This window comes from Pteropus alecto, unplaced genomic scaffold (assembly GCF_000325575.1).
Source record: "Pteropus alecto unplaced genomic scaffold, ASM32557v1 scaffold5, whole genome shotgun sequence".
NCBI classification, from domain to species: domain Eukaryota; kingdom Metazoa; phylum Chordata; class Mammalia; order Chiroptera; family Pteropodidae; genus Pteropus; species Pteropus alecto.
Genome location: NW_006441953.1, coordinates 11,126,328 through 11,145,476, shown reverse-complemented (window position 1 = coordinate 11,145,476; position 19,149 = coordinate 11,126,328). Strand labels below are relative to the sequence as shown.

The 19,149-nt window shown below is 34.4% G+C and overlaps 1 protein-coding gene across 2 annotated transcripts in view; it reads right to left on the bottom strand.

Moving 5' to 3' along the window:
• ARAP2 (ArfGAP with RhoGAP domain, ankyrin repeat and PH domain 2) overlaps positions 1 to 19,149 on the bottom strand; it is a 159,002-nt gene that overhangs the window by 91,943 nt on the left and 47,910 nt on the right. For both annotated transcript variants that reach the window (XM_006918943.2, XM_015595043.2), the window contains exons 9-12: positions 17,757 to 17,935; positions 6,340 to 6,455; positions 3,460 to 3,659; positions 501 to 586 (exon numbers count right to left, since the gene is read on the bottom strand). In XM_006918943.2, coding sequence (XP_006919005.1) covers positions 501 to 586; positions 3,460 to 3,659; positions 6,340 to 6,455; positions 17,757 to 17,935 — 581 coding nt within the window. The remainder of the gene's footprint in view (positions 1 to 500; positions 587 to 3,459; positions 3,660 to 6,339; positions 6,456 to 17,756; positions 17,936 to 19,149) is intronic.

Here is a 19,149-nt window from a genome sequence, read left to right as displayed (position 1 = left end):
TATTATTTTTTGAAGCTCACGTTGAGACAGATTCATTTAAAATGGCTGAGTAGGTGGGCTAATGTGGTTGAACGTGGTGCTGCAGCCCCAGCAGAAAATAGAATCTGGAGACAGCAAGTTAGACATGATCACAGTTAATAACAGAGCATGGCCAAGATAAAGAATGGTAAATTTTGCCCAATGTTTTCATCACTTTTCTAATATTTTATCCATGCTGGGTTAAAAAGAAAGTAAATTCTGGCTTAATGAAAAAGCTGCCAAGCCTTTAAAAGTAGTTATTACCATTAAGCTTCTTGTACTTTTTATTTTTAAAGTAACTATCTCATTTAGGAAGCATTCTGAAAGTTAACATAGAAAGTTGCTACTTACCAAACAGGCTATCAGTCATTTTTATACTGTGGTGAGAACATTATCAGAGAACTCCTGAAGTAAGCCATGCTGCCCACTGCACACATCCTCCCTCATCTCTGCTAATCATGCCACAGTTAAATCCGACTTACCTCGATGAGTTCATTGCTCCAAATGCTGGCATCCATTTTTAGACTTCTAACCTTGGAATCTTTTGGTCCTAAAGATCTGTGTTGTCCTAAAGTCAAAAAACAATTGCATTTCTATTTTAATTCGTACGTAAATGTATTTTATCTTTTAAAAAAAAGTGGGTATGTATATGTACATGGATGTGTGTCTTCATATATCTTTTCAAATTAAGACGCACCAATATATAATTTCCACGCAAGAGTAGTGGTGGTAATTATACAGAAATCATAACCAACTGTAATGATGATAACAGTGACCACACCTTTATCACCACCCCGTACTGGTATAAAACTGTACTTTTAAAGGTGTGTATGCATGTGTATATGTGTGCATGTTTGTGTATGTATGTATGTAAATACAGGTAGATATTTTTTTCATCATTTGGTGATTAACTAGAAATTGTAGTAACTCAAAACATTTTACAGTGGGTCTATGTAAATTACATATATGTTAATACAATATTATCTCTTTACCCTGAAAAAAAAAAAAACTAGCTACAACTCTAATAAATATGTACTTAAAAATCTGAACTGAATTCTTTATTCTACTATTTTATGTGTAGAAGAGAGTAACAGCCTAGCATTCTATTACCATCTATTCAATTCTGCTATATGAGTCACCATTCTGTCATGACTGGGCACCCAGGCCTATGTCAGATGCTTTCTTTCCAAGCTGAAGGAAAAAAGGTATACAAGACATTATCCTCAATCATAAGGACCTTTTGCCTTATAAGCATGAAAGCTCATTCCTTTCTCTACGGTAGGTAAGAGGTTCCTTTCTTCCTTTCTTTGAGATGAAAGCTACTCAGAGCACAAAACCCCAGAATTCCCGAGGTAGGCGTGTGCACAGGTTTGCATTCATAAAAACTGCCTAAGGGAAACAGGTCAAACTCAGAAGCATGCAGCCTAGACAAGAAATGAGAAAATCTAAGTTGAGACAACAGGAAGAGAAACATAATGGAGAACACATTTATAGGTACTGATAAAATAAAACTGAGACTTGGTAGGCTTTAAGGAAAGGGGAAGGGTCAAGAAGGTCTCTCAGATTTCAGGCTTGAATGTGGAGTAGACAGTATTGCTTCTGACCAACATTTGGAATATAGAATAATGTGTAGTTTTATGATATGAGTTTGACAGCAATGGGAGCTCCATTTTTAACATGTTATTTTTGAGGTATCTTGGGCAAATCCATGTGAGGATTCTAGTAGGTGGATATAAGAGTGTGGTTTCCAAAAGAATGAGAATCATCTGCTTAAAAATGAGTGCTGAATTTAAATAATAAATATCATCATTCAGGAACAACAGAGAGCTAAGGCTGTAATCCAAGGGAACACACGTATTTTAGAAACAGGCAGAGGAAAAGTAATCTGAAAAAGGATGACCACAGTAGTAAGAGCACATCTAGGGGAAATGGTGTCCTGGGAGTTGACGGAGGCTGGGAAGTCATACAGAGACAGATTGGTCAAAAGTGTTGAATACTGCAGGGAAAGCAACAGAGAGGAACTGACCACACAGAAATTTAGAGGTAAAATACACTGGTAAATGTGGTAAAAAATATTTTTACTGGAATAAAGAGAAAAAAAGTCTTATTATAGGAGGCTGAAGAAAAACTAGTAAGTTAAAGAAATGAAGAAAAGCTGTGCAGACTACTACTCTTGAAAACCTGTGCAGACTACCGCTCTTGAAAGTAGCTGTCTATGAAAGAAAAAAGGGACAGAGAACAATACATCGAAGGGAATGGTAAGTCTTCAGAAAGCTGGTGTTGTTATAACAGGACAGACTTAGGCAAGTTTATATGCTGAAACAAAAGAAACTAGAGTTTGGTAAAGAGTGAATAAGTGACTGGATGAGGCTCTACGAAAGGAGAGAAAGAGAGCATAAGCACAAAGAATAGCCTTGGACAATGCAAAGGCCACCTCTGCCAGTGAAACTAGAGGAGAAACGATGGGAAAAATGCAAAGTACAGGGAGATGAACTGATGCTTTTTGTCGTTGCAACTGATGTTGGCAATCAGCTCATGAGGAAGTCTAGCCTAGTGTGGTAAGAAACGTGGCAGCGTGGAGCTTTAGGAGAGTATTAAGGGTTTGACGCCACTGTCCTTGTCTTTGCTCTAGCTGAAGTAGGTGTGCCTCCTCTGTATTCTCTCAACGAAACTTGTACTCTACTCTTGCCCTTAAGAACCTCTATTATAATTACTATTTATATATTTGTGCAGAAAATGCCATGTCTTACACACCTTTTTAATTCCCATGACCAGCATGGTACCTGGAAGATCTGAAAAGATGAAGTAAAGTTTGGGTTGTGGCTAACTTTCTCCAAGACCTCTATGATCATGTACCTAAGCTGGGGTCCACTGCCTCCACTCACTCGGACAACTGTCTGAGCTCCCGAATACAAGGAACGAGCTATCAGAGTCTGTAAAGTGTAAAGTCACAAGAAAACCAGCCATTGTACTGGCTACGCTCATAAACTTCAATACACCTAAAAATGATTCTATATAAAAATTCTCATTATAAGAGATATCAGATCTGTTCAGAGCTTGGAACAACCTTGATGTGAAAAATAGGTCTTACAAAATATGACTGTGGAAAAGAGGACAAATCATACAAAGAGCAGGTGTGTTCAGGGCGCATTGTGAAACACATTCACTGAAAATGTAAAAATCTCAACAGTGTCTTTTAAAAATCCATACATGGACCAGTAGGCACAAAAAATGATTACATGCTTAAAAATCAATTTCTATATCTAAGTCATGCATAAGAGAAGTTTAGAATTGCATTTTGAAAATTGATTTAAATGTAATAAGCCTTCTCTGTTTTTATTTTTCACAACCATTAGCTGGGACACATTATATATGACGATAAAGAACATTCGGTGCCAATCTGTCACCCAACAGTGATGAGCATAACTTATCGCTAATTACCTGCACACTTCTTACAGATGACAACACAGAGATTGATGGATGCCCAGTCAGGATCTGGGGCTTTACAATCTGCACAGCTCCTATTGGACTCATTGAACCAAATCTTCTCAGCTACTTCATAATCAGAGAGAGTTTCTGCTATCGATTGCTGCACAGCTTCAATCCACTCTTGTTTCTCCTTTTCAGACTCGGCTGTAAAGCTGAAACAATTAACGTTTCTGCATTATCGATCTCCCTTGTAAAGGCCAATTAAGCAGTATGTTCAGTTTGCATATTCATTTCACTCACAAATTAAATAGCAGCTGAAAAATATGCCTTCTTGGTAGTTGGATAATCTTTTCTGTTAAAAATTATCTAATTTCAGAAATCCATTTTTTTTCCTTTAACCTTCCACATTGCTTATGACTTTGTTTACATATCTTGAACCAAAACTAACATACATATATTTCTGACCAGGATATAAAAATTGCCTTGTTAGGTCAAAAGCATAAATGAGAGGCTTTTGACCTAACAAGGCAATTTTTATATCCTGGTCATGTAACAATCAATAGGAGACTAGCAGAGTTTTGGGACTACCAGATTATTTAGCCAAGAAGGAACGCCACAATAGTTAAACCAAATTATCAAAAAACATCCACCAAGAAATTCTAATTTTTTCAGTATTAAAAATAGATATTTTTAATTAGAAGAATGTACAGATGGCTTTAAGAAACTGAGAAATGAAAAGTTTTAAGTCATTACTATTCTTACAGAATTCGAACTAATTTTTAGCCATGTTTTGATGTACTCTAATTCTCAGCATTTACTGGGTGCCTGAGTGAAGGGGTAAAATACCAAGTATCAGTTCACTCCTTCAAGAAATGTTTACTGAGCATCTACAATGTGCCAGGGAATGTGCTATGGTGCTCCATACTCAGTCAATGGCCCACAGAGTAATGCTCCATAACAAAATCTTCTGTTCTGAAGATGAAAATGCTTTGAAATATAATGAAAATAACAGATGACTAAAATATTCAAAACAATCTGTAAGAAAATTGAGTGGCCCACATGAGTTATATTTTTTGAAGTACTTTATGGTTCCATCATTACTATAATATTTACAAATTTCTTAGTGGTTTCTGTTTCTACACACAGATTGGTCACAGCCAATATGGTACAAGAAAACAAATACTTGGTCTTTGTCCCAGGTTCCAGGTATACAGCTCCCAAAAGCCTTGGAACCCCCAGAATGAAAAAAAGTGTCTTTTGTATGCTAATGAGATAATTTGTGGCTGGGGGCCTAGACAGATTCAGGATGTGAGTTAGTCATCAGAAAAGATCAAGGTGTGATTACAGGGTTGGAATATTCAGGCAGCCCTACCCTTGACCTCTAGGAAGGGAAGATGGCCAGGTAATTGAGTTAATAATGGCCAAGAGTTTACTCGATCATGCCCATGGAATGAAAACTCAAAAAAAAAAAAACAAAACAAAACAAAACAAAACAAAAGGTCCCTCAACAACAAGAGCTTCCAGGTTGGTGAATACATTGAGGTGCTGGGAGGGCGGTGGTACACCCAGAGAGGCCGTGGAGGCTCTGTACCACTAACCCCTGTGGCTTGCCTTATGCAGCTCTCCCATCTGGCCATTCCTGAGTTGCACTCTTTAAAATAAACTGGCAATAATAATTAAAATGTTTCCCTGCATTCTGTGAGCCATTCTAGCAAATTATCGAACCTGGGAGAGAGGTCATGGGAACCCTGATTTACAGCCAAGGTGGACCGAAGTATGGGTAACCTGGGAACCTGAGACTTGTAGCTGGTGTCTGAAGTGAGGGCAGTCTTGTGGAACTAAGCCCTTAAACTTGTGGGGTCTGAAACTCACTCTAGTAGTTGGTGGCAGAATAGGAATGAATTGTAGGACACCCAGTTGTTGTCCAAAGAGTTAAATAATTGGTTGGTATGAGTAAAAACCTCACTTATTTAGTGTCAGAAGTGCTGTAAAAGCTTAGCCAATGTCTATATTTTCACTTGAGGCTTGAATTTGCCTGTGTGAAAATAAAGCTTGTTATTATTTATGTGATCATTTTTTTCTTAAAATTTGAGCCAGTGGACATATTCTGACAGATAAATTGAGTACCAGATTTGGTAGTATTTTTTAAATTGTTAAGTAATTATTAGTCCTTCAAAGGCCTCTGACAATTGCCTCTGACCTGCATACTACCCTGTGGTATGTTATTTGTGACGAATTAATGTGGTTGATCTCAAGAGATACTGATGCCTCTTCTGTATACTAAAGCTATGGAGTCATTATAGATTATTTACACATATTTAGGACATATTTTCTGTTTCATTGTCATAATAAAGCAATTACTAGAATACCATAATACAAGATACATAACAAAATACTAAAATATATGATCAATAAGTGCTTGGAGATCTATTAAATTCAACGTCATTTTGAGCTGTAGTTCTTTTTAGGAAATCATTATGGAGCAATTATAATTAGGGAATGATCTTAAAGGAGGGACTGTATTTGATTAGGCTAAAAGGTAAATAAAATACAGTTTAAAGACAACATAGTATTCCCTTTTTATTTTATTCCTCCAAAATGTGAAGTTTCCTATATTTGTTGATAAAAAAATTAACATACCAAGACGTCTAAGAAAAAATGTAATAAGAAACAATTCAAATCTCATCAAATTAGTATCTTTCCAGGTTGCATGATTATTCAAGTCACTTTTACAAGGTACTTATATAAGCTGGCTGATAAACAGTATGAAGAAGTAGAACGTAATTTTATTAAGCATCCTATAAGAAATAAAATCACCACTAGCAATACAAAACTGGCTGCCCCAAACTTTCCTGTAGTAGTACACACACAAAAAGATGAAATACAGCTTACCTAAAACTCCTATAGGGAGTGATTATTTCAAAAGATTGTTTCACAGTTTTGTCCACTTGCTTTACATTTGCTACATTCATAGGAATTATGGTAATACCAAGTCCACCCTTAAAATCCTAGATTGAAGAAAAATATAAAAAAAGATAAGAAAAATGTAGATTTTGCAAATACATTTATATTCTCTAAAACCCAATAAATCCTACTAAATTTTTGTACTCATATGTATATGGAATTAAACAATTCATTTGAAAAATGCATGGAAAGTAGTTTTCTTATTTTAGGTAGTCACTTCCAAGATACGGTACAGTGCCATTCTTAGCTCAACAGTTGGGCTCTTAAAAAAGTATGGCTTTCTTTCATATGAAACATAAGTTGACTAGGACAGAGATTTTCGCTTTTTAAGTTGAGCACTTTCTCACCTTTATCCATTCGGTAAAGGAAACCAGCATTTACCATGTGCCCAGCAGTTTTCTCAGTGGGGGAGCCAAATGACACAGTGAGCTTGCTACAATCACTATTTATATAAAATGAAGGGGAAGTCAAGGCTCAAGAAGATAAAGTTACATGGAAAAGGTACATGGTGGAAATGGACTGAAACACAAGCCATCTATCTGCTGGCTCTTTGTTTTACTATACACTGTTACTCTGCTTTGTCACATTATTTTTCTCATTTACCCTCGAACAAAGGCATTAGTTATTTTATAGTCTTATCTCAGTTCCAATATTTTATTACTTTCCTCTTCCTTCAATTAGATTCTTAAAAAGCCCCTCTAATGCTATTTTGATATGAAACCTGCCATTTGTTCAATATCTACAACCACTATGTTTGGCTTGTCTCGCCAAAATTAGATATTGTTTAAAAAAGCTACAGAGTCTGTATTTTAAATGCATTAAAGATGACAATATATTGACTAGTCATAAGGGTTTGAAAATTTGATTTATCAAATAAATAATTTCATTGTGTTAAAAATGTAACTTGTACCTCAAAAACTGAATTATCTATGTGAACAGATGCAGATTAAACGTGCTCTGAATTTCTAAATTATGACTGGGAGAAGTAGCCATATTAAAGACAGATTGCAAAAACTACTGGTTCATTTTCCATAAGGACACTTTCAGCAGAGACCGTGAAAATAACAATTCACAGGCCTTCTTCTATCTCTCCCACTATACAGCCTAAAAGAAAAAATACCATTTCTCCATTTCCCTTGCAGCTAGGAGGGGCGTATGTCATAGATTTGGTCAATAAAATATAAATAATTCCTGGCTTGGGGTGAGAGAGTAGAGGGAAAAGCTTTGGGGGTAAAAAAAAGCTTTCACCCCTTGCCCTCATCTTCCTGGTAAATAACACCTAGATGCATAGAAGCCATTTTAGAATGTTAGAATAAATCCTTGAGATAAAAAGCCTGAGGACAAATTCTTGTACTCCAAGGATGCTGGAGCGAGTTAAAAAATATAAAGAACCTTGTTCCCTCATGGCATCAGCTCTCCACTGCCTACACCAAGAGATTTGTTAAAACAAATAAATCCCCATCTATTGAAGCTATCCTTTCAGGTTTTTGCCATTTGATACTAATGCATTCCTGACATAAAATAAATGAAATAAAATAATGTTAAAACAGATCTTCCACCGCTTATAAAGATATCCAGTTTCCATCACAAATTGCAGAAAAGCCTCTCTTCCTTTTTTTTAATGTACAAGTTTTTAGTTAGAATGAGAAAATGATTTTTATAAAACAAATCATCAATTAAATATTTTTTTTCTGATGAAACAAATGGCTTATTTTTTGAGGAGAAACAAGCCAAAAATTGAGAGTTGATAATATAAAAGATGTAGAGACATTGCTAAGTGTTGTAAAATAATGAGAAAAATCTGAAACATTTCTGAAAACTTTGTATAATAAGCCCACATAAAGCAGGGGTAGCAAGGTAAGATATTTTTAAAAACAACTTTCTGGTGGCCCAGCTTGATATAGGGATGACTCTAGTCAGACCACATGTCCTTCAAACAATTCTTAGTAATGAAGCTTATAACCAGAACCAGATATCAGACCACTGCTAGGTCTATTCTCTGATGGTAATCTGGCCTGCAGGTACTGTGTATTACTCAGACCATCAGACTAGCAGATGGTAAGACTGACAAGCTTTTATGGAAACGGATGAACCTTATGAAGACTCCAGCCTGAATAGATGGCCCGTCATTTCTACAAGCAAGTGATGAAACGTCTACACATAACACTGTAATTTCTGTTAAAAACAAAATAAGTGAGGGTCGGCTTAAGGCCCCAAATTTCTCCCAAGCAAGGTAAAAATGATTTTTTAGCCTGGAAATAAAATTGTAACCCATTTATCAGCTGCTTGCCATGACCATATGGTTTTGAGTAATTAGAGTATCCACTGAACTCACCAGCACAAATGGACTATAAAATGTACCACAGAGGAAGAAAATAAATGTCAGTGCTCTCAAGAATGATTAAATATGAAACAACTGCATTTCTTATTAAAAATATTTCTAGTGACATTAAGCTTTCTTTTCAGTCTTTAGAACACATTTGAAATATATCTCATTCCTTGATGCTCATCAGAGTTACCTGAGTCGATCTCTCCCTCCCACCCTGAAATTCTGATTCCATGAATCTGAAAGCAGAGCCTAAGACTTTTCAGCTAAAAAACAAAGCAAAACGACAACCCCGTGATTCTCATATGTAGCCAATACTGAGAAACACTGAATTAGATAACACAACCAGTTGTAGAATCTAGGCACTATGAGTCTGCAATATTTAAATATCAGGATATAAACAATTCTCTGCCTTCTGTGGAGGAAAAAAAAAAAAAGGCATGCAATCAGATGCTACAACAATCATTTGAAATCATTAGGACTATTGTTTAAAAACAGGCTGGCCAGAACTCAGTACACTCTGGATTTTGTCAAGATCCTATCTGTCCTGAGTGCCAAGCCCCAAGTTAGTGTCTAGAAGCTTTCAAAGAATCAGTCTTCATTAAGGATATATGATGCACTCCATAATCTCCATAATTGGTTTCGTATCTATTTGTGTAGTGCCCTGAAGCTGACAAACAGCTGTGAACCCTCATTCGATTTTCTGAATAATTCTGTAAAGAAGGCAGAGCAGATATACCCATTTTTTAAATGGGAGAATTTGTCCTGGCAAAACAGTGTTTTTCAAGTACTTAGCGGATGCCAGAAAGTGCGCTAAGTCGCGGGGTCCACACCAAAGCATAAGACAGGGCAACCCCCCGCCTCTGCGCTGCTTGGGGAAGCTTCAGTCTGAGGAGGAGATGATGGAGAATTGTAATGAATGCAAGGGAAAAGAAAAATGCATGTCGGTAAGCACCGAATCTAGCCCAGAAAGAGAGCTGTGTTCATATGAGGCTTTCCAAAGGCAGTGACACTTGACCGGACAAATGACAAAACCCAGACCCCAGCTTGATCAGGTACACCTCTGCTGCTTCAGTTCACTCATTTGCAAAATGGAGATAACAGCAGTACCTATCACATCACTGTGGGGAGGATTAAATTGACACATGAGAAGTGCTTAGAAGAACGAATGCCTGGCACGCAGTCATAGTCCTACTTAGCAAGTGTTATTATTTCCTACCTCTTTAAATTTGAAGACAATTGAATGTACTGCCTATTAAAAAGGCAATTACAAGAAAATACATGTTTAAAAATAACTAGCAAGCATATATAAATTTTAAAAATGAGATGTAATGTGAATGTTAAACTTTCAAAAAGAATTAAAATAAATTACCCTTTAACTACAATCTGATTGTCAGCACTAGTCTCATTTAAAAACAAAAACAAAAACAAAAACAAAAACAAAAAACTGGCACAAGTCAGGAACAAGACAAACTTTCAAACTTTAAAATGTTATAAACTGGATTAAAAAAAAATGTAGCAAGAACAACATGGGCAGATTATTATTATAGAAAACATAAAACTAAAAAATAGTTTCTGTACTAAAGAGTAGTTTACATGTAATTTGCTGTTATAGATTGTAAGGTCTCAGAAGGCATGAATCCCACCACTAGGTCTCCTTCAACAAAGGCCATGCTTGGCAGAGCAGATCCGGACAATGACGGTAATGACCAAGTGGCATGGGGAGTCAGACCTCAAGGATAATCCTGGCTGAGCCCTTCACTAGCTGTGTGACTACTGGCAAGTTATTTGGTTTATCTAGACCTCAATTTCCTCATGTATGAAAAAACTGTTTTATCTACCTTATGGAGTACTGTTATAAAAAATTGAATGAAGAAATATAAAATTGAGGGTCCAATACATCCAGGCAACCCTTTCATTTGAGAGTTATAAAACCAGAATTTGTCTTCAATAATGATTCCATATTAAACATTGGAATTAACAAGAAGAATTTACCAAGATACTGAAATGGGTCATTTGTACGAATTTGTAGCAACAGAATCTGGTTGAAACTACATTTTAAATCTATGCAGTGAAATGAGCAAAATAAAAGTTTGATTCCCAAAAGAAGAAATTAAAGAGGGTTTGTTAACCCCCAAATTGCTGAAATCTCAAATCTATTTTGGGAAATACTGGATGCCAGATTTCCATGCCAGGAATTTAAGAACTCGGTGCTTAAACATTTGTTGAAAGCAGATGTGGCATTGTATGACATTGGCACCAGATTTCCTGGGAAACACCAGATGCAGAGTTTGGCCAGATACAGAACCCAAAGAATTTGAGGCCACCACCTACACCCTGCTGCTTCTTTCTGCACCACACAACCCAAAGCCCTATGAGGTCTATTTAAATTCTATTAGAGTTTCATTTTCATGCCAGACACCAGAGAACGCTATGTTAGGGCCGTGAGGGGGAATGAGTCTCTTGTTATATCCTGATTTGAGAATGTTTAATCAAGTAAATTTACATAGTTAAAACCTCAATGCCACAATTATCCTTAAATAGATAGATACACAAACCTACCAACCAAGACATCTGGCTGTAATGAATCCACTAATATTAACATGATATTCAAAAGAACTCATTAGAAAAAGATGGGAGACTGGCTGTCAGGGTAATACAATGAATGGAAACCAAAGCCAAGTATCTTACAGTTATCAATTTATCTCACATCCATTTGCAGAAATTCTGTTCAACTAGCAATACCTTGTGCGTGCGTGCGTGCGTGTGTGTGTATGTCTGTGTGTAACACTACATATATCTCAGTGTATGTTCCTATTTTAACTCATTTAAAAATTTAAAAATACTGGCTTATATACTACCTCCATATCATTTCAAGATTAATTTATACAATATTTTTTCCAGAATACAGATAATCTATAAGCTTTGAACTGATAAACAATTTAATTATATAAATAAAATTTGTACACAACAAAAATTAACTAAAACATGAAAAATAAACAATAGCTCAGAAAAGCAGTTGCAGATAATATGACCTGAAGATTAATATTTTTATTATATGAAGAGCTTGAAAAATTGTCAGGAAAGACAATAGAATCCCAATAAATAAATGGAGAAAGAAAATAAGATAACTCATAGAGAAAAAAATTTAAAAAGATAAATGTTTTTAAAAAGATAAACTCTCTAGTCAAGAAAACAGATGTAATTTACCATTAATTCAACAAGTTCATTCTATGAAATGTTTACTAAGTGTCAACTACTTGTCTGGAATTCCTGAGGACACAGCAGTGAATAAAGTAAATATTTATAACATTAATTTGGGGACATAAAACTTTTAACACTTTTAAGGTTAAAATGAAACTGGTAACTATTCACATAGTTAACAGCATTTTAAATGTAAATAATTATTTTTAAAAAGGTCATAAATATTCTTGTCAAGGAAATAATCAAAAAGGAAGGAAAGGCTATAGACAAAGGGCTACCAGAAACCTCTTGATTTATCACTATGCACTACCTCCAATGGACAGTAAGATCCTAAAGAGCAGGGATCTTGCGGGGTAGCACTGTATCCCTAGTGCCTAGAGCAGTGCCCAGAAATGAGAAGGTGCCCAATAACAACTATAAAATGAATGAATACAGAAACACAGTGAACTGCAATGTAACCTATACAAACAATACACAACTCATTTTACACAAAGGTGAAGTAATGGAGAAAAACCATCATGATTATAATACGTTGCAGGCACATAAAACATAAGCAGAGACAAGAAATAGAACAAAATTTGCAAAAATTAAACATTTGGGTGGTAGGATTGTGAGATGGTGCTAAATATTTAAAGGGATGACACTTAATTTCTGTGATAATAACAGCACAGTGTTTTACAACTGAGTAATTAGGTAAATAATTCTATAATATGGAAAACAGAATAGAGATACCTCAAAAAATTGAAAACAGAACTACCGTAAAACCCAATAATTCTACCTCTGGGTATTTAGCTGAAGAAAACAAAAACAATAACTCAAAAAGATTTATGTACCCTATGCTTATTGTAGCATTGTTTACAATAGCTAAGATATGGAAGCAACCTAGATGTCCATCAACAGATGAATGGATCAAGAAGAAGTGTTACATATATACAACAGAATATTACTTGTCCATAAAAAATAAAATAAAATCTTGCCATTTACAACAACACGGATGGACCTAGAGAGTATTATGTTAAATAAGTCAAACAAAGACAAATACTATATAATTTCACTTATATGTGGAATCTAAAACCAAACAAAACAAATGAACAAAAACAAAACAAAAGCAAACTCACAGGTACAGAGAACAAAAGGATGGTTGTGGGGAAGGGAATTATGAGGTACGAAACTTCCAGTTATAAAATAAGTCAAAGGGATATAATGTACAGCATAGGATATATAGTCAATAATATCAAAATAAGTATGGTGACAGATGGTTACTAGACTTATGGTGATCACATCATAAAATATATAAATGTTGAATCACTATGTTGTACACCTGAAACTAATTACTGTGTGTCAACTCAATAAAAGAATTTTAGTGTCAGTTTCTACTGTGCCATCTTCCTAACAAATGTTTTTACTTCTATCTACATGTTTCTTTCCTACTTTTTTACAGCCTATTGGGGTGTGGGGGAAACTAACATTCCCTAAGGCATGTCTCCTATTCGGCCAAAAGTTACTTCACGTTTCAGTTTCTACAATCTGCTAATAAATGAAAGAGAAAGAAAGAGATGAACATGAATCTTGGAACTCAGAAACTGAAAAAAACAAAAAGTCCATGTTGATTCCGTAGAGTTTATAGCTATCGATGAGAATATGTAGACTGACATCTCCCCTTTGCTATCATTATGCCACTTTTGAAAGGAAAAAACTTCAAAAATAAGGCAATAATTATGATAGTCTTTTAAAAGTTATTTTAACTTAGAAAATTTAAGTTCTTGATTCGATAGAAGGGACAGACCCAGGATAAGGGAAAGAATCACTGAGATATATTTGTAGGGATGCCTGACATGGAATCTTAGGGACACCTATTGGAAGTAGAGAAAAACCTCGAGGAAAGATTAGCAACACTCTATAAAACTAGAGTAAATTTCCAGACATACACACAGTAAAGGACCTTTTGGGAAATAACAGTTTCAAATTGTTTTTCAAACACTTTCCTTTATGCTGACTTCGCAAATGGAGTTTTAATGTCTCTAACAGAACATATTCTGGTAATAATAGTCTTTAAGAAAAGGAATATGACAGACTTTGCAAAGTGAAAAATTAAATTTTTATATAAAAATTGATGATATTTTAGCATAAAACAAATTAAAAAACCCAGCAGCTATAAGTTTAGAACCATACATGATTTATTAGTAAGTTCTTCAAAATTTAAAAATGTATTACCACTAATATTTTCTTAACTTTCCACTTAAGTTTGCACATTTCAAAATGTATAATCAAGAAAAAGATTTCCTTTCAAATGAAACTTAGTCACAAAAAGAGGTACAGCAACCCCAAATTAATGTTTGATGAACTAAAGCAGCACTCAATGTTGTTGAAGGATATTTTTACTTATTTTCCAACTCCAGAAACATCTTGTTCATTTTATCTGGATGCTTATCATTTTTAAAGAAGAAAAAATCTTAGAGCAGTGTTTTACTGTGCGGTTTTTGGATAACCTGTCACTGAATCACCTGGTATGCTTTATACTAACACAGATTCAAGCACCCCATCCCCTCGATTCTAAGTCAATGGTCTAATGAGCCCAGATATCTGGAATTTTAATGTACGACTTAAATAATAGCCTTAGAGACAGTAATCCATCTCTCTTCTTCACATGATGCCTCTTAAACCTCAGGATATTAACTTAATTACCTGAGCGAACTAATGGCAGAGGAAGAATAAAAACCCAGAACTACTACCATAGAGTCCAATCTCTGTTCTAAATGTGTTTCCAAGCTTCCTTTATAATAACTCTTCAACATATGCTGCAATAGCTACTCTTCCACCTCTATCCATTGTCTATTTACTCTCTCTGGAATAACCCTCCAGAGTAATGTAGTAAAACTATGTACAAATAGAGGCATGAAAACTGAAAATAGTTCTTATGTTAGAGAGGTGCAGGTCAATTTTATTTTTTATTCTTCTCATACTATAAGTTATGTGGGCAATAAATTCACTGTTTTAAAACTTAATGAATGAAAATAATTAAGCTCTGATGCATGGAACTAAATTATAGCCTACACAAATTAAGAAAAAGAGGTTCAAATCTAACACCTCTTTTATATTTTTATGAGATTTTTTCCATCATCCTTAAAAAAAAAACAAAAAAAAACACAAGCTTACTTCATGTGTTGTGAGTACAAAACTTTGAGAAATTGCACCAAACTATTTTATCTTTCAGTGCTTTTCCTAAAACACTAGCTTAAAAGCCCTGTGCATTCAGGAAAAAGACTCCTTATTTAGCACATCACCCAAGTTCTTCACACGATTTGCTCAACCATGTGAGAAAACCAATGGGCAACTTTCCTCTAGAAGAAAAGGCATACAATATGATGTAAATCTGGAACAGTATGTCAGGCCTAAACACAGAGGGCCTTCCTTAATTTATCCGTCCAGTCTTAGCCAACTAGGTCTTTAATACTTGACTCAAGACTAAGTCCCTTAAGACCTGGCTCCATGTGATTAATAGAATGCAATTTTTTAAAAAAGGAACACATATACGAACAATAGTATGCACTTTTTAAGGCTATATATATATATAATATATACATATATATTATACATATGTACTTTATATATATATTTTTTATATATAGTATGCATTTTTAAGGCTATATATGTTACATATATATACTTCATATATATATACTTTATATATATAGTATGCACTTTTTAAGGCTATATATATGTGAGTATATATACATATATGTGTGTACACACACACACACTCACGTACATACACACACTCATGTTAATGCATTGAAAAGGACTTAGAATATACATATAGCAAAAATAGGTTTATTTAAAGGATGAGGAGAGGCCCAGTATTAATGCTGTAATTTCAAAACGAATATATTCATCATTTGTGTACACGGAAGTGTTTCTAATTCCCAGACTTCTTTAGATGCCCATTATTTGCTCTTCTCTGTAACTCCTGCACAAGCTCACCATCCACCATAAACACTGTTTTTGTCTGACTTTTCCTTCTGGAAGATAAGACTTTGTCCTCCAGTAAGTGCATCGTTTTTAGAGTGCCTGACATGGTATAATGTTTACTAAATGCACACTCTAAACCTTCTAGGCAACTAAATTATTCAAGGAAAGAATCTTAGTCTGTTTCTAAAGAGTCATAGGCCAGAAATTTTTTTTCTAACATACACTTTAAAACAATAGTTTGATATAGTCGCTAAGAAGCAAGACTTAGAGTTATAATTCTAGTTTTAAATTAAACTCTGCATAATGAACTATAATCCTTAATCCTTGCTTTCCTCATCTATAAAACATAGATGAGAGTATCTTCCTCCTACATTTGTGGAGAAGTTTAAAGGGAATGTTTATAAATTAATTAGCAACAAACGATACTCAACAAATGGTAGTCATTATTATCCTTTTTATGTTCAATTACTAATATTAATGCAAAAAATTCATATAACTTCCTGATAATCACAAAGTATTAATAAAACCTTAAAAACATTCTACTTTATTTCTAGAGAATAACAAACTCAGACATTCTAACATAAGCAATTAAACTAGTAATTTGAAGCCCACCAGATCTGTGCAAGTAAAAGATTAATATCTCAACTAATTTGTGGTATTCATTTGGCAGAGTAACTTCCATACTGACACATGCCAATTATGCATTTTAACCTCCATTCCAATAAGAAAAGTTTTAATCATCATACTTCACAAACTGAAGATGTTCATATTGCATTCATACACATTCTTAGGCTATGAGTCACTTTTCTTGAGGAATATGCTAACTATCTGGGTTATTTATATGCCAACGATGCTCAATGATGCCTTCCACAGTTAATTGGTTAAGAAATCTTATCCAAAAAAAATTGTAGTAAGTTCACACTGAAGTTCAGAGTATCCCTTGGATAAAGATCTATAGTTAATACTTTTGAAACTACTGTTTGAGTTGACATCTATATTTTGTTATGAAAATAGTCAGCATTTATATTTCGTCTTATCATAACCCATTATAATGTATCATAAAATTAGTTCCTATTTGATCAGATATCCAAAGCACACCATTTAATTCCACAAATAATTACTAAGCATTTAATGTATTCTAGACTGAAAGATTAAGAATTAATTCCCCAAAAGGGATAAGGACAGCATTTTCTTATATATATTAAAAAGTAGATATGTTAAAGAGAAGTCTACAGAATCTGATGAATTTAACAGAATTTGTTAAAACTTTAACATTAGTCTCCTTGAAACATTTAAATTTTCTAAATAGTCCTGTGATATTAACTGAATTCAGTAAGTCAACAAGTTATTTTTATTTATATATATGTGATATATGTTTATGTATGTGCATATGTGCAGATGTGTATATATCAGTCGTTTTCCTCTAGTAAATTATTTCTTCTGCAAGCAACATATCCGTTCAGAAAAAAATGCTGTGAACTCCAGAAAATATGTGCTTACTCTATAATTGTCTATTACAAACAAGACACTCAACAGGTACAGAACTGGGCATATTTCATCAACAGCTGTAATGGTTAAATGGTTCATAATTATTGTCTTGTGTAGTTTCATAATGTTACTGCAAAAATTATTTTTAATGATTCTCTTTCCTAAGTCCCTCAAATTTGATGTAGATTACTTTCTTGCTGCTGAGTGAACTGAGAAAATGTAACAAAACAACTCTTTCCTTTGTTATATTTAGTGGAGTACTCAAGGCAAAGCAAGACTCTAAGTAAAAACACTAAAAAAGCACAGTTGTTCATGTAATTAAGGAATAACAATTTGCAATTCTTGTAACATAGCTTACCTGTTCGTTTTTGCAAAGCCACACACTGTTTCCACTTAACACAGTAAAAATTTTGGCTTTATACCCTCTCAATTCAAGATATCCACATTTCTCAGGTGCGACAACTGCTTGAGACTGCGAGGAGAGGGACTGCGATTTCAGTGCATTCATTAGTATGCTGATCCAGTCATTTCGCTCCTCTGAAAATAAAGACATAAGAAAATATATACATCTATACTTATCCAAATTTTATAGACACAGAAACATGGACAAGGGATCTCTACACTCTGCTATGGATAATTTAAAGATTCTTTCCCACAACCACCATCTAAATGTTATTGCAAGTAGGGCCAATAGCCCATTTCTGTAAGAGAAATAACACACACTACTCAGCTGTCCTATAATCAACAGTACTGGCTCCGCTTTGGAGCTTATTAGAAATGCAAAACTCTTAGGCCCCACTCTAGACCTGATGAAGCAGAATCTTCATTTTAAGAAAAGCTCCAGGTGATCTGTATCCACGTTCATGTCTAAAAAGCACTCTTCTAGATTATTCACGAGACTGGATTTTCATTTAATAAAATAATAATGTGACTAAATAGTTAACAGATTGCACCTGGCGATTAAGCTACCCAAATGCCCAGAAAATCTTACCTACTCAAGAGCATGCTGACACAACGCAATATATATATATACACACATATATATGCCTTATTGTTGAATAAGGTAACCGCAATATATATATATATATGCCTTACTGTTGAATAAGGTAGGAGAGACTTAAAAGTATAATGAAAATGGAAACAAAAGTACATATAGGGTTAAGACATTAAGAGGAGTAAAATTTACCTGCGTTTTTTAATATTTTTGACAGATGTTCACTCAGAAAATTAAATTATTCAAAATAAAATGTACCTTGGTTTCATGAACGGATCAGAGAAAGTAGAAGCTTCCATTTTATTAATAAAACTATCTCAGGTTCTCAGTGCCCTGGCATGAGTATCTAGGCAGACTGATACCAAATGCCAACGAATGTAACCTACATGGGAGAAGACTCAGGGACGTAGAAAATGTTTAATGTAAAAGGAGAAGAAACAGACAAACCTTGAGGCACAACTGTATCTATGAAGCTGGAAAATGCGTTAGCAAAAAAATAAAAATAAAAATAGAGACGTAGACATCAAGGCAAAAGGAAAACAAAAAACAAAAAACGGACTGAATTTCAAGTAGGAAAAAATTTTCAAGAAGAGTAAAAAAAGGACCAAAGCCTGGGAAACTGGATAGCATCTCAGATCCTTCTAAGACAGGTCTGGCCAGAATAACTTCATTGTAAATTGAAATAAATCTCAACATTAGACTTGCTCACATTCAAACATGACTCCAAAGTTATGAAAAATCTCTATTTCATAATATG